At 36.6% G+C, this 13,873-nt stretch overlaps 2 protein-coding genes and 2 non-coding genes across 5 annotated transcripts; all 4 read right to left on the reverse strand.

Annotated features, from left to right (window-relative positions):
• Positions 1 to 262: 262 nt before the first annotated feature.
• Positions 263 to 334, reverse strand: TRNAC-GCA (transfer RNA cysteine (anticodon GCA)). The gene has a single exon. It is a non-coding gene; the product is annotated as a tRNA-Cys (tRNA).
• Positions 335 to 423: 89 nt separating this feature from the next.
• TRNAC-GCA (transfer RNA cysteine (anticodon GCA)) lies at positions 424 to 495 on the reverse strand. Its single transcript has one exon. It is a non-coding gene; the product is annotated as a tRNA-Cys (tRNA).
• Positions 496 to 683: 188 nt separating this feature from the next.
• LOC135639838 (fra a 1-associated protein-like) lies at positions 684 to 4,323 on the reverse strand. The gene is made up of 2 exons (XM_065153795.1): positions 4,096 to 4,323; positions 684 to 1,211 (listed from the first exon to the last, which is right to left on the reverse strand). The coding sequence occupies exons 1-2, from the start codon at positions 4,308 to 4,310 to the stop codon at positions 848 to 850; spliced, it is 579 nt and encodes a 192-aa protein (XP_065009867.1). The 5' UTR covers positions 4,311 to 4,323; the 3' UTR covers positions 684 to 847.
• Positions 4,324 to 7,597: 3,274 nt separating this feature from the next.
• LOC135640676 (protein YABBY 2-like) lies at positions 7,598 to 13,378 on the reverse strand. 2 transcript variants are annotated; one of them, XM_065155363.1, is made up of 6 exons: positions 13,006 to 13,378; positions 11,264 to 11,383; positions 11,021 to 11,138; positions 10,228 to 10,279; positions 10,055 to 10,130; positions 7,598 to 7,892 (listed from the first exon to the last, which is right to left on the reverse strand). In XM_065155363.1, the coding sequence occupies exons 1-6, from the start codon at positions 13,072 to 13,074 to the stop codon at positions 7,758 to 7,760; spliced, it is 570 nt and encodes a 189-aa protein (XP_065011435.1). In that variant the 5' UTR covers positions 13,075 to 13,378; the 3' UTR covers positions 7,598 to 7,757. The 2 variants fall into 2 exon arrangements, with proteins under 2 accessions (XP_065011435.1, XP_065011436.1); XM_065155364.1 differs by having other exon boundaries at positions 10,228 to 10,276; positions 13,006 to 13,375.
• Between the last annotated feature and the right edge of the window lie 495 nt (positions 13,379 to 13,873).

Below are 13,873 nucleotides of genomic sequence, written 5' to 3' on the forward strand. Positions count from 1 at the left end.
TAGAAAATGGGGTTCCAATCTAATAATGCAGGAAGTCCATTTCACATTGTCATAGGTTCGAAACTGTTTTATTAGAAATAAAAAAAATAAAACCTCGTGATTTGTGTGAGATGGTGATCGATTGATCGTTCCATTGGTTACTTAAAAAGGCAGAAGAAATGCATTAATATTCATTCTTTTATGCAAACTTTTGTGTTTAATTAAAAATGATTTTAATTATTAAGAAACAAAATTATATAGATTTAAAGCATTAATTTGAATTAGGGCCCAACCGGGTTCGAACCGGTGACCTATTGATCTGCAGTCAATTGCTCTACCACTGAGCTAAGGACCCTCGGTGTTAAAGGTTTAATTATTAAATATATTAATATCTATTTTTTTATGCAAACTTTTATATATAAATTTAAAACATTAATTTGAATTAGGGCCCAACCGGGTTCGAACCGGTGACCTATTGGTCTGCAGTCAATTGCTCTACCACTGAGCTATGGACCCTCAGTGTTAAAATTTTAGTCAACAATATTTGATGGTTATAATCGGTATAAGTTTAGTCAACAGGAATTGAAAGCGTAAGTACCCCGAGAAGCTTTTGATGGCAGTCAGCACGAGATATGGCCCGATGTTACGATTAAAACATGTTAGCAGCATTTCACAAATTGCAGCGAAAAACTGCAAAACACAAATTTGAAATAAAATATGAACTTGAGAAATAATTAACTGTATAAGCTCCCAATCTCCTCAAACAAGTTTATTAAACACAACTGCATTCGGAACCTCTTCCGCGGGATAACACCACTACTTGCACTCTGAAAAGTCGCTTCTAATGCTACCACATATGCTGCAGTATTTATACATCTGCCATCTGCCCTGCATACTCAGAATATTCTGATTCACTTTTTGGCTTTGCAGGATCTTCCTTCAGTTGCCTATCAGAAGGTATCCGTGGACCACCAGAAGGTGCCGAGTCCCCCCGACGCCAAGAAGGATCTCCTAAAGATTTAAAGAATTCGTTTGTGATCTCCTCAGCTGCTTCCAGGAAATGACCGATGCCACCAAACAGCCTTTGCTCGATGCCTTCAATGTCACGGCGAAGGCCTGGTAAATTAAAGGGCTCCAATGATGGTGAATCGAGAGGGAGTGATCCTCTGGTCACTTCATCAGTAACATCATCTTCAGTGTGCTCAGTTTTTGATTCCACTACTTCCACGGGCCTAAGGACACAAAAACCATGATATTGATGTAAAGTTCACCAAAAAAATTAAGTAAAGCAAATGCATTTGCAGCTTCTCCACAAAAGTATCAGTGCATGCCATCTAACGCAAGTTTTTAACTTTTCCATATTGCACAGAAAGATAACTGAGGTCATAGAAGAGCAGAGCCATTCAACAAATGAGAATGGTATTGACATAAGGATAAAAATTCAGTTTTTCTGGAAAAGAAAATTTTAAAAGACTGAAGTTGATATAAAACCTGCCATCAAAAACTCACTCTCAGATAAACAATAATCCCACTAACGTGAGGTCAAGGGAAATTCAGCATCCTCTATCAGGAGGTTACTTAGGCAACTCAAACCATGATCATGTAAGCTACAAAAGAGTAACTTGATCATGGCATCAAGACTCGCCATCCAGGTAGTAATAAATGGTGGTCCAATGCACAAGGTTGTCACCAATGTGGGTTTAGAAAAGGTCAATTTTCGGGTTGTTACCTCACAAGCTGAGAACTTGTTTTCGTGACTCGAATCCTAATCACATAAAATGCAAAGGAACAACTTCATTGGACTACCAAGACCCACCCGCTGGCCTTTAAATTATAATCGAACACCAATAAGGATAATATCTAGGGACAAACATTACAAGCTTGAACCTAGTTTTTTTATATGGGAGGTTAAACATTAGTACTAGTGCTTGCCAGAAAATTAGAAAGTCCTTTCTGCCAAGTAATGCAAGCTAATGTGGAAAACATAAATTTTAAACGAATGTAGAAGGTTAAAGCAATCTACACCCAAGAGCCACCTAATGTAGTGAATCTACGACCCCTACCATGCTGCAAAGAAATGACATTTCAAGGCATCTGAGAAATTTGCATACATAAGACATGAAACTTGGTGCCGTTCCATTTTAATCCCCTACTATGATCCCTTCACAAAATCTTACCAAACATAGCACAGTTCACACATCAAGATAGAGACAGCTGAAATGTCCCCAGCTATAATACTGCACAAGTTTAAAAAACTAGAACACCATGAAATTTATTAAATAAAAACAATGGAAAAAGTTGTTAACAACAAGTGATATTCTGACTGATCAATATAGAGGCACCAACACAAGTGTCAAATATCAGATCAATATAAGAAATAATTGATGGCTATCAAAGAATGACAAAGAAATAGCATTTCCACATAGATGACAAATAAAAATAAACTAGTTAACAGACAAATAAAGTCATAATTTAGATAGGAGGCAGCTGAAACTTTACTAGAAAACAGGTTTCCAGAACTAGGAAACAGAAGTAACGATGGGCTAAAAAAAATAGAATATTAAAAACAAATTAATGGAAAATACTTCAGAGCATCAAATATCAGATGAGAAAACAACAAGCCATAAAATAAAACTGTGGAATATTAAGGTACAAACCAATGGAAAAATACATGAGAACATCAAATATCAGATAAGAAACCAATAGAACAACAAGCCACATAATGAAAGATTGCAGTGGTGAGCATGTACTGAACGTGTGACCTTCAGATCTTCAGTGTGACAAACTCCCAACTAAGGACATGCTTGATCCATCCTTCATCACCTGCTAGTGCTACAACAATCTGATGCCATGCACTAGGACTTTGAGAAGATAACCCACAAACAATTACAGTGACTAAAGGAGTTATGTGCCTATCATGTTTTTTGGAGGGTGTCTGCAGATTCAATAAACGACATTTAACTCATTCATATTGCCTCACCCCACATGTACTAAACCAAAATCCACCATATGGCACTTTGACCAAGTAGCTAGGGACACAACTTGTGCACCAGTGACAAAACCGATTGTTTCAACTTTCAACTATTATAATAATTCTATTACTGTTACATAAGATCCATGATAATATGCCTTTCCATACTTAAAACTTCAATATGCTTTTCATACCTAAATCTAAACATATTCCTTTATAACTTATCATTGTCAAAGTTCTTGAATGACCATAAATGACATCTTACAATTTTTTTTAATTTAGCCATGCGATATATTTTCCTATTAATAATTCCAGCTTGATTGCATATTTATGTAATTACACTAAATCAAATATTATCTTGAACATTTTAGTCGAACTGAATATGTGAATGCATATGCTTCCCCATACAGTATATGCAGTATGCAAAACTGCATATACTGTATTTGGGTTTCCTTGAGATCTTTCAAGTGTTTTCCAAAACCTTGAAGCCTATCCGTAATGTTGTCAAAGAATTATTTGTGCTTTGCCTTGATCAGAACTTTTAACATTTGTCTTGATGCATACTAATCTCCCCTGGAAACAACTTTTGGCAATTCTCACCCAAGAAGTATAAATTTTCTAATATACAAGCCTCAAGAAGATGAGATGGAGGGAAAATGACAGCAAGGGCTATCACAGAAAGAATAATCATATGGTAGATAGATATCAGACAAAGTACTAGACTAATCGTGTTACAAGAATGGAAGTAAATCATCAACACGATAGTTCTCTTGTTGAATCATCATCAATCCACCAATTATTTCACGACTAGCAAGAATCCCTAGAATACCTAACAATCATCCCCTGAACCCATGGTAGCAAGAATCACCTACCAGGATGCTGCTGCTCTGTTAATAACCTAGAAGAGTGAATTCCCTGCGCGGATTCTCTATAAAGCTGCAAGAATATACACAACTCATCCTAAAACATCAAGTATCCAGGATGTCACATCATTGTTCCTTTTCTTGTCCAATTGAAACTGAGATCATCAGAAATCAACAACCCAAGAAGCCATATACACAATCCCCCATCAGAGATCACCAGAAAGCGGCAAGAATAGATCAAATTAAAGAAGAGATGGCAGAGAAGAGATGCGGTACGGTTACCGGCCAACGCAATCCCGTAGGGTTTGCTCGGTCTTCTCGCACTTGCGGACGAACCTGCCGGGCTCCACCTCCTCCGTCCGGCAACTCGATCGCACCACCCTCCGTGTCGAGCACCGCTCTTTGCCCTCCACGGATCGAAGGAATTTAGGGTTAGGGTTCACGATATCCCCAAAGCCCCGCCCCGAGTTCTCCTCGTCCTCCCACTTCCACCCCATTTCTCTCCCTCTCCCTCTCTCTCTCTCTCTCTCTCTCTCTATATATATATATATATATATAGCAAGGCCACAGCCATGTCTGAAGGGACACGTGTGCTGTTATGTGTAGTTGAAGGTTCTGGAATAATTGCGATCATAATTTTATATATAGATCTCAATTATCTCACATTATATCCATTTAATGCTTATATATTATCCTTTAGAAGGTGTATAATAGAATATAGTATAAAAATGTCCCCTCAAATATGAGGATTCTTCGCACGTACCTATTGTTCTTTTTAATTTGCACTAAATACAGATGCAGAATATTTATATGTATTCATTTTTTATTTGAAATCAGCTTATTTGGAGATTAGAAAATGATATAAAATAGATTGTTTAATTATCATATATATATATATATATCAATATTTGTATATTTTAAGTTAATAGTGTCAAAGTTCGAGATTTGGCTGGACCCAGAGGCTTAGATGGATCGACCCGGCCCGGCCCGTCTTTCCATTTGCCACATGGATTTGAGTGGACCAGAAACCAATTCCTTTTTGCTTGATCTACAGTGAACCACAGTCAAGTAGGAATAGCGTTAGTCCTTTTTACTTGCCATCACAGGACACGAGAGAGAGAGAGAGTTGTGGCTTGGCATTGATGCGAGGGTGGATAATGAGATGAAGAGACGTCTCAGATGACAGCGTTGGCGACTGCAGAAAGATAGGAGGCAGTGCAGTGTAATTTGTAAGGACATGAAGAGACGGCTCAGATTACTGAATTGCTACCTCTCACTTCGGAAAGATAGGAGAGGAGCGTTGAGGGGGTGGGAAGACACAGATACAGAAAAGAAATCATATGAAGAAGACTTTCTTCTCTCTGTCGTTGTTGGGTCTTTGGGGAGGTCTGCAGACAAACACATCAGTGCACATGTAAAGCAACAAACAAAGGAACATGAAATGACTCTTCGGATGTCCGTCCACCCACTCCCACCCATGAAACGTCAACACGAAGATACAACAAGTAGCGAGAGAGAGAGAGAGAGAGAGAGATGAGTTTTGCATGCATGCATGCAGGTCTAGCTGTGGAAATAGTACCTGTGCTGCATGCATGGGAAAAGATGAGAGGGTTGTGATAATATCCCGCAGTGTGTTTATGTATCTGTATGGTTAAATTTAATGCTCATACTACCAAAGTCATATACTCTCTCTTTACACTAACTATAATTGTTTGGTTTACTTTTGGTGTAAGATCAAAGAATGTTGGGATTTATATAGGTCAAAAACCAAGTCCAAATATTGTTTATATACTCTTTCATGAATTTTGGACTGTTCATGCTTTTTTCTTAATTTGTACTACATAGTTAATCTAGTTTTTGGGTAAATATTAAAATACAAACGAGCCATAAGTGGATTAAAGTAATTATATTATATATATATATATGTTTTTTTATGTTTGTATGTATTATAGATAGAAATAAGTAGAAAAAAAGAATATAAAGGATTGACAATATTTGAATCTCTAATAAACATTTTCCACTCTCATTAAATCCATATTCTGATTTAACTAATTCTTTAATTTTAACAAACATCTTAGGATTTGTGTGTTAAATACATACATTAGTATTGATATCAATTATTTTAAGCAAGGTGTGATGTTAATTATAATGTCATATATTGGTCATGAATGATTTCTGGAAATTAAATCAAACCAATTAAAAATAGTCCTGATTTATTATCTCTACAAAAATATTTCCTTTATATATATATTGACATTTTATTATTTATGGCAACAAAAAAAACCAATAAAAATTCTCTTCAACATCTGAAACGAAAGCGTGCGCAGAGTTCTGCAGGAAGAGGATTAAATGCTTTGCATGGCTTTCCTCGCCATGGCGGAGCCCAACATAAGCCGACCTACCGGAAGACAGAGAGCGCGTGTTTTGTGCCGCAGCAGAAGCGTCAGACCGCGTGCCGCCGTGACGTACGGTGGCAGATGCCTCATCCATCCCCTCCCCCCACCTTCCCCCACCTTTCATCATTCTCCGTCTACTACTGCTCCTTGCTGTCTCTCTCAACATATTTCATGCATTATGCGACACCATCATGTGATGGTATGGCTTTTGCAAGGGTTTGTCCTCTCATTCACAGCACCAGTTCAGTATATCAAGAGAGAGAGAGAGAGAGAGAGAGAGTTATGTGGGGGATACATTTGGCCAGATGCATTACAGTGGTCAGATGCATCAAGAAATCTGGAGACACTGTGGATAGTGACACTTCATTTCCTTTCCACGATGCTTCTCTCTCTTCTCTCTCCTGCATTATGCACGAGCTTCATGTATATTGACTGCAATTTTACTCCTCAAAGCAGAAAAGCCTTCGCTTTCTGTGCAGCACATTCATGTTTCTTATCTTTTCCTGATGGAGAGGGGCAGAGAGAGATGAAAATTTTATTTTCATTAGCGGAAGTACAACAAGACATGTTACTCTTTAACTCATTTCTGTCCTGATTTTTCTGGAATACATTCATGTTTCTCATCTTCGCCAGATGAAGAACTGCATGGAAACATAAATGTAGATGTACCATAGACATCTTTGGTGGTTAAGAAATGGTTAATCTTATATTATCTAATAGGCTTGCTATTATTTATTTGTGACATGACTAAAAGCAAATACGTATAGAAGAATTCGGGCTAAACTTCAACAAAATAAGATTAATATACATCAGAATTTTTGAAGTAATTAAACAGAATGGAAGTAGAAAAGATAATCACATTAGTTTTACCAAAATGAGCTTTAATTTTAGCATGCCACAAGGATTCTAATCGAATTTGGCACTTCTGTGTCTTCATTTTAGGTTCATTGGTGCAGAATCTTGAGTTCTTCTTTGCAACTCTTCTATCAGATTTATTGCTTCTTGGATAAAACCATTAAACTACCAGAATTAGCCATTTTCAGATATCTTGGTGATCCTAAACCATGTTCATGATGTTTGCTATTTGCTTCAATGTTACAGAAATTGATCCTTAGCTTACTATTGAATGATTCATTACCATTTCAATTCTATGAATATAAACTAAGAATCCATATGCTTACTTTAATCATAGCAAGAAAATACTAAGACAAATGATAATTGGTTGGTCATCTTCAAAAACCATTAGCTGCTGACCTATCTCTTAGACTTTCTATATGATTAAAAGGAGAGCAAAATAGTTTGATATGATGTTTATTTGGCAGAAATGTAAACAAAATGAGGAGTTCTGTAGAGTTTAATTAGCAACATATTACCAGAATAAAGAAGAGTTTAGTTGGCAGTAAGTAGGCGACGAACAAATTATTGATGATAAAATTTCTAGTACATGAGTCTGATTAAAAATATAATCCAGGGAAAGCAGTAAAATAAAATGTACTTGCTTCAAACTTGACATATAGAACACAAGTTTAAGATATTAATGCACTACATTTACTCAAGATTTATATCTTTCATCATAATTTCCGAGCCTTTAGGCACCCTAGCGAAGCCACTGCCTCCCTCAAGCCTTAGTTGCGTATTATCATCAAGGTTTCGCCCGATATGAATATGAGGAAAGTGTGCCCACTGCAAAGCAGCAAACATCAGTGCACAAAATTATCGAGCAACTGAGCAAAGAAAATGATAATAGATTTGACTTATATTGATCTATATATAGTATTATGATTTAGACTAAAAAGTTTCAAGTCCAACCGTTCGTTCTCAATCTTCCAACGACACAAGATTTGATCGATCAGGCAAACTTGCATTATCAGTGAAAACAAACCAATAGCTTTATTAATTGGGCATGTGTTTATAGTTGCACTAGAACTATCTTATGAGTTACCAAAATCTTATAAGCTATCATATAAGTTGCACTGAAGAAGGAAAATGAAATTGTCTAGTACTCTTTCAAGTGCAACCAATTTGAAGAACTGAAGTAATATGGCATGAGGATAATAAGTTGATGATGGAGAACACTAGTAATGAGAAGTATCAGGAGAAAGCACATTGTATCAATCACATAACATGGCTTCATTGTTGATCCAAAAATATTTAGCAGCATGCTATGTATAAAGTCCTGAAAGTATATGAACTACAAAAAGCATCAATGAAAATGATATCAATGATTTACTCAGGATATCTGTATCAGAAAAAAAATAATCAAGGCATTGCACTTTTCAGGTAAACTTTAAACTATTTTCATTCTCTGTGACTTGTTAAATGTACATGCAAGACACTCCCACAATGAATAACTAATCAAGAAAAAAGGATTATATTTTCAGAAAAATTCAAGTGAATTAAGTTGATGATCTGATTTTCCATTCTGTGACAATTGTTCAGCTATTTTCTAGTGATGTTATCTTCATGTCTATCCTACTGTAGCTTAACATACATCTGTTGACAGGAGTAAGATGCCACTTTCCTCAGCTAATAATATGTTAATAAACACAAATGCAAACAGCTCATCTCACTGAAAGATGAAGAGCAACATTGACTTGTTTGTGTACACAAAGGTCATTGTGAACTTAAAAGCTATATCTAATAAGAAAATGACTTCTAAAATATCAAAAATAACATTAACAGAAGGAAATACTGGAAATAATAAAACTATAAAACTCAATTTTAATTGCCAGTGAGCTTTTTTGTTTCAGATATATTTTTCTACCCATTTTAGAGAGAGAGAGTTAAAGATGCATAATTTTCCTTATATAGTCAATATTCCCCTGTTAATGTTTTCCTCAACATATCTGGTAAATCTTATCTACTTTGGTAATTGGGTGAGCTATGATAAGATTCAACCATTCAATATATATATATATATATATATATAAACAATACTTGGTGTAGACTCTATTTAGGTTAGGACCCATTTGACTATAACAATTGAATAGCCTGACTTCAAATGGCTGATCCATCATAGAACTCAGGTGATAGCTTAGGCCCCTGTGCAGTAGCCCTAGTCAAAATCAACAAAGGATCACATACACCTTTCAAGATAACTAATACATATATAAATAATATTGGAGATTTCTATTGTTCTTTGAAATTAGTTTCTTAATGTGCATTGACCTTTTATGGTACCAGCACTGGAATCCAATATTATTTGCAACATATATGAGAGATTGCTAAAACAATTGGACCCAGAAAATAAGATAATACAAGTATTATACATTTCATTATCATCTCAAGCCAAGTGTTGTATAAATGTACATATATTGCTTCGATTTATATGTACATGAATATATACATTCATACATCTTAAACATATGTAACTGTGTATTTCTAGATAGGATGGTCCAAATGATCTTTTCTTAATAAATCATTTGACTAAGACTGTGGCATTGAAAACAGTAGTCCCAAAGCATGAAAAAAATGATAGATTTGTGCTAAAGCATTTAATCCATGTTACTAACTAATATATAAAAATTAATTAGTACAATATCACCTTCTTATGTGGATCAAAATATTCTTGCCAAGTCTCAACATTGAGACCTTTTGATGTTGCCTACATGGCTATCACTGGTGATTCCTTTTATAAGAACCAATTAAGTTGAAGTTACATTAACACTTCAAGGTATATCATTTTTATAAATCAATTTTAATTTATTTGATCAAATATTTTGATAAACAATTGTCTCATGTCCATTTAATAGCATTAGCTTTGCTTTTGGTTATGGCATTTAACACAACTTCACCTGAAGTGTAACTTTAATTTTCTTTCATTGCACCATCAATATCATACTCACATTCTTTGCTGCTGCACTGAATGCTTCCTTGTGGCTAATGTTAGGATTATTTGCCTTGATCCTTTGAATCTCCTCCCTACACCCAAAAACATAAATTAGTGGCAGATAAAACATTTAAGCACCATCATGTTCAGTGTTCTTTAGAGTGCAGTAATCTAATATTGGAAACTCACTTGATAAACCTGTTGTAAGCAGAAGGAACACGTTGTCTCTTTTCTGGGGCTGCTTAACATAAAAAGGATATTAGTAAGTTAATTGTTGTCAATTCATTAGCTTTAAACTAAGCATAATTAAATTTCTTGGTAGGGTGTTAACAGTTTGCAGAGGCCCATATGATTGAATGCATGCAAAGGATGCTATAACCATAGGCAGAAATCTTATCCAACATTTCATAATCGAGGAGATCATTGTTGTAGTTCTTTTGGATAAATACAAATAATAAGATTTATGATGATCTATATGACTTTCTGTTTATGAGATGTTGCCTTATACTGTTCAAATTATATATATAATCTTATTTGACACAAATGCATATGAACTTGCTTGAGCTTGGCTCAAAAATGTTTAGATTGTGTTGCTAATGATAAGTGTAGAGTTTTCGTAAATTAGTGGGTTAGTAAAAGAAAAAAAAAGGGGGTAAATTGAACTTTTCTACAGATTTGAATGAACTTTTTGGAGTCTGACTTGCTATGGGAGTCTTCTTTTGATCAGGAAGAGGATGTTATTCTAATACGTCCTCGTAAAACTTTCGGGTTAATGTAATCTACACAAGATTTTGAGTGCTTCATGGATAATGATTTGTACTTTAGATATTCTTTCTATCTTGGAAATTTAGTGAAGTAAACATAGACTAAACCAAGTTAAGATTCTTTTTTTCGGTTTAATTCCTGTATCAGGATATGGAGCTATTCAGGTATCACAATGGTGCACTTAAGAGAGATGATAAGCATTAGAAGAGATGCTTACGGCGAACCGGTAGCGCTTGTTGTCGATCATTCTTCATCGAGTACATCAGTGAAGTCATGCCATACTTTGAGGATGATCCATACTCCATTGGGTTTCCATTAGGTGCAATGCTGTAGGTCTGTCCTTCTCTCAACATCAAAATGAGACATGTGAGAGTTCATGGTGCATGAACAAGCTACATAGTAGGGTCTAGTAACCAAATGTTTCATGGAAGTGTTGTGCATCCAGAAATATTTATAGAACCTGAAGATCTTGCAATGGGAGAGTGTGAAGCACAGATCCCATATGCACAGAGAGCAAATTCGCGCAATGTCCGCATCGAACGGTTACCATGTTGAACAGTTTGTTGCCTGGAACACTAACCTGAATGCACAACAAGATAGTGTCAGAAGTTTTAGATTGGGAGATGTTTAGGGTTCTACTTTAGCAGCAAGTTCATAAGTCAAAGCATTTCAACAATTGAATGAGTGTTGCTCGAATTAGGGTCATCTGAAACATCTTTGATAGCTTCATCCTAGATGTATTATTTGCTCTTCCATCATAAACAGCCTCTTGTGGTTCCAACTCAGATACCATCGGCATAGCTATATGGATTCTGAGCATGCAACTTGGCATTAAGAATCTGTAAACAAGAAAGCCAGAACACAAAGACAAGATAATGTTGGAGAGAGGAAGGAAAGGAGAAGAAGAAGAAGAAAGAAGATGTGGAAATGCATGCACTACTAGTAGAGGAGGAAACAGCTACTTAAGAATGACTTCCTTTTATGATCTCACTTCTTTTTATGTTGTTGAGCTCCTCTTTTCCGATGTCTGCCTTTAGGAACTCAATACATGAGGAGGTAAAGCGAGAGTGGTATGCATTCCAGACATCAGAGGAGTGAGAAAGGGCACGAACTCAAAAGAAGAGACAAGATAAAAACAAGGGGAAAGCAAAGGCTGCTACCATCAAGAGCATTCTCTCTCCCACTGACTTCTTTGTTACTCCCAGCTGCTCTTGGTCAATGAAACATGTAAAAGAGTTGGTTCATATAGAGAGGAAAACGACACGACGAGCAGCCCACATCGATCCACACATCTCATGATGTGCGAATGGAAGGGAAAACCAGTAGATGCTTGTAGGAATCTGATGGAATCTGTTCCAAGACCTTTCTCGAATGTTTTGGAAGCTTGTAGAGGAACTTAAACGCAAAATGGAAAGATGGATTCCGACTGTGAAAAGCTTACTTGACTCGATCTCTCAAACAACTTTCTCGATGCAAATATAAACGAAGGATCAAAAGGTTGAGATTTTGCATTTGATTCACACATTACATTACTGTACCAAAAAGATCTTCGCATCCTTTCCACAAAAAAATAGAGAACAACACAAGGAAAGGAAATATCAATGATATCTCAGCAAATAAATTAATATATTTGTTTCATCCATAAATGATGAGATTGGGAGAAGACATGAGACTCGAATCATTCCATGGAGAGGAATGAAAAGAAATTGATCTATATTAAGCATAAATTTTTTGTATTCAACAAATAAAAGGCATGTGAACCATCTGACATCGTATGAGTTCTTTCTGTCAGATCATCATCATGCAGCAAGTGACTTCAGATGACTGTATTATCTGATTCATGCACATTGTAAGAAGATATCAGTAAAGTCACCTTAATTACCAACAGCAAGTATAAACCAGGCCTGCTCGACAACCTCATCATGACTAGCTAGAGTTAATCTCAACATGATGCATGAAACACTCCTCAACAAGCCCAAGAAAGCTTCAGCTAGTCATCGGCTTGCTAATTGGAAGTGTTTCTTTTTAGGCAAGCTAACTGGATGTCTCAGAAGCACAAGGAAAGACAAAGATGGGTATGCTTTTGTTAGTTACCCTTGATCAGTTGAATGAACAGATCTCCATTTGTGTGCACAAAACTCATCTAGAGAGAGAGAGAGAGAGAGAGAGAGAGAGAGAGAGAGAGAGAGAGACGGACTATACCGCAAGGATCGTGTTGCAAAAGTTGCAGTGGACGTAGCAGATATGCTCCGGAGCAACCTGGGCCGACATTTCCAGTTCAGAAGCTGAGAACGATCTTTGCACATATGCTGCGGAAGAAGAAGAAGAAGAAGAAGAAGAAGAAGAAGATGGAGGAAGTGAAGAAGATGTGTAAATGATAAGATTATATATAGCAGATCAAAGGGGGTGATTTCCTTTCCTTAATTTCGCGTCTTGTTTTCATCGAGCGACAGAAACAAAAAGGCAGGCGTGGGTGGGGGCAACGTTTGCGAGTGGCTTTGTGGAGACCTCAGGCTGGAGAGGTGGAAGCGTGATGATTGATCGAATGAGTGGGTGCAAATCTCTCTCTCTCTCTCTCTCTCTCTCTCTCTCTCTCTCTCTCTCTCTCTCTCTCTCAACAACATGTGGAGTGGGGAAGGGGTCTTTAATGGATGCATAAAGAAAGAGAGGGAGAAAGAGTTACCATTGGGTGGCAGTGGGAAACAAAACAACAAATACCAAGGAAATCTACTGTGCTTCCTCAGAAAAGATTAAGGATATGTGCTGTGGAAAACAACTGCTACCAAACAAGGGTCACAGGCATCATTTTAGAGTTATAAGCACCACCTCATCAATCACAGCCATGTGTGTCTCCCAACTCTCCATCCACTGCTGTTGATCTCCTGAGTAACTTTCCAGTCCATGGATCTAATCATCCTTCTCTCTTAACCCTTGCAGCATTCACTGGCAGAGGTACTTCACCCAAGTACTGCTTTGCACATGCGTGCACTGACATGTAAAGATTAAGAACACTGCATGACAAACAAGATCATGTTGACTTCTTTTATTTTGTTTGACCTAAATGCATCTG

Source organism: Musa acuminata, chromosome BXJ3-6 (genome assembly GCF_036884655.1).
Source record: "Musa acuminata AAA Group cultivar baxijiao chromosome BXJ3-6, Cavendish_Baxijiao_AAA, whole genome shotgun sequence".
Lineage (NCBI taxonomy): Eukaryota > Viridiplantae > Streptophyta > Magnoliopsida > Zingiberales > Musaceae > Musa > Musa acuminata.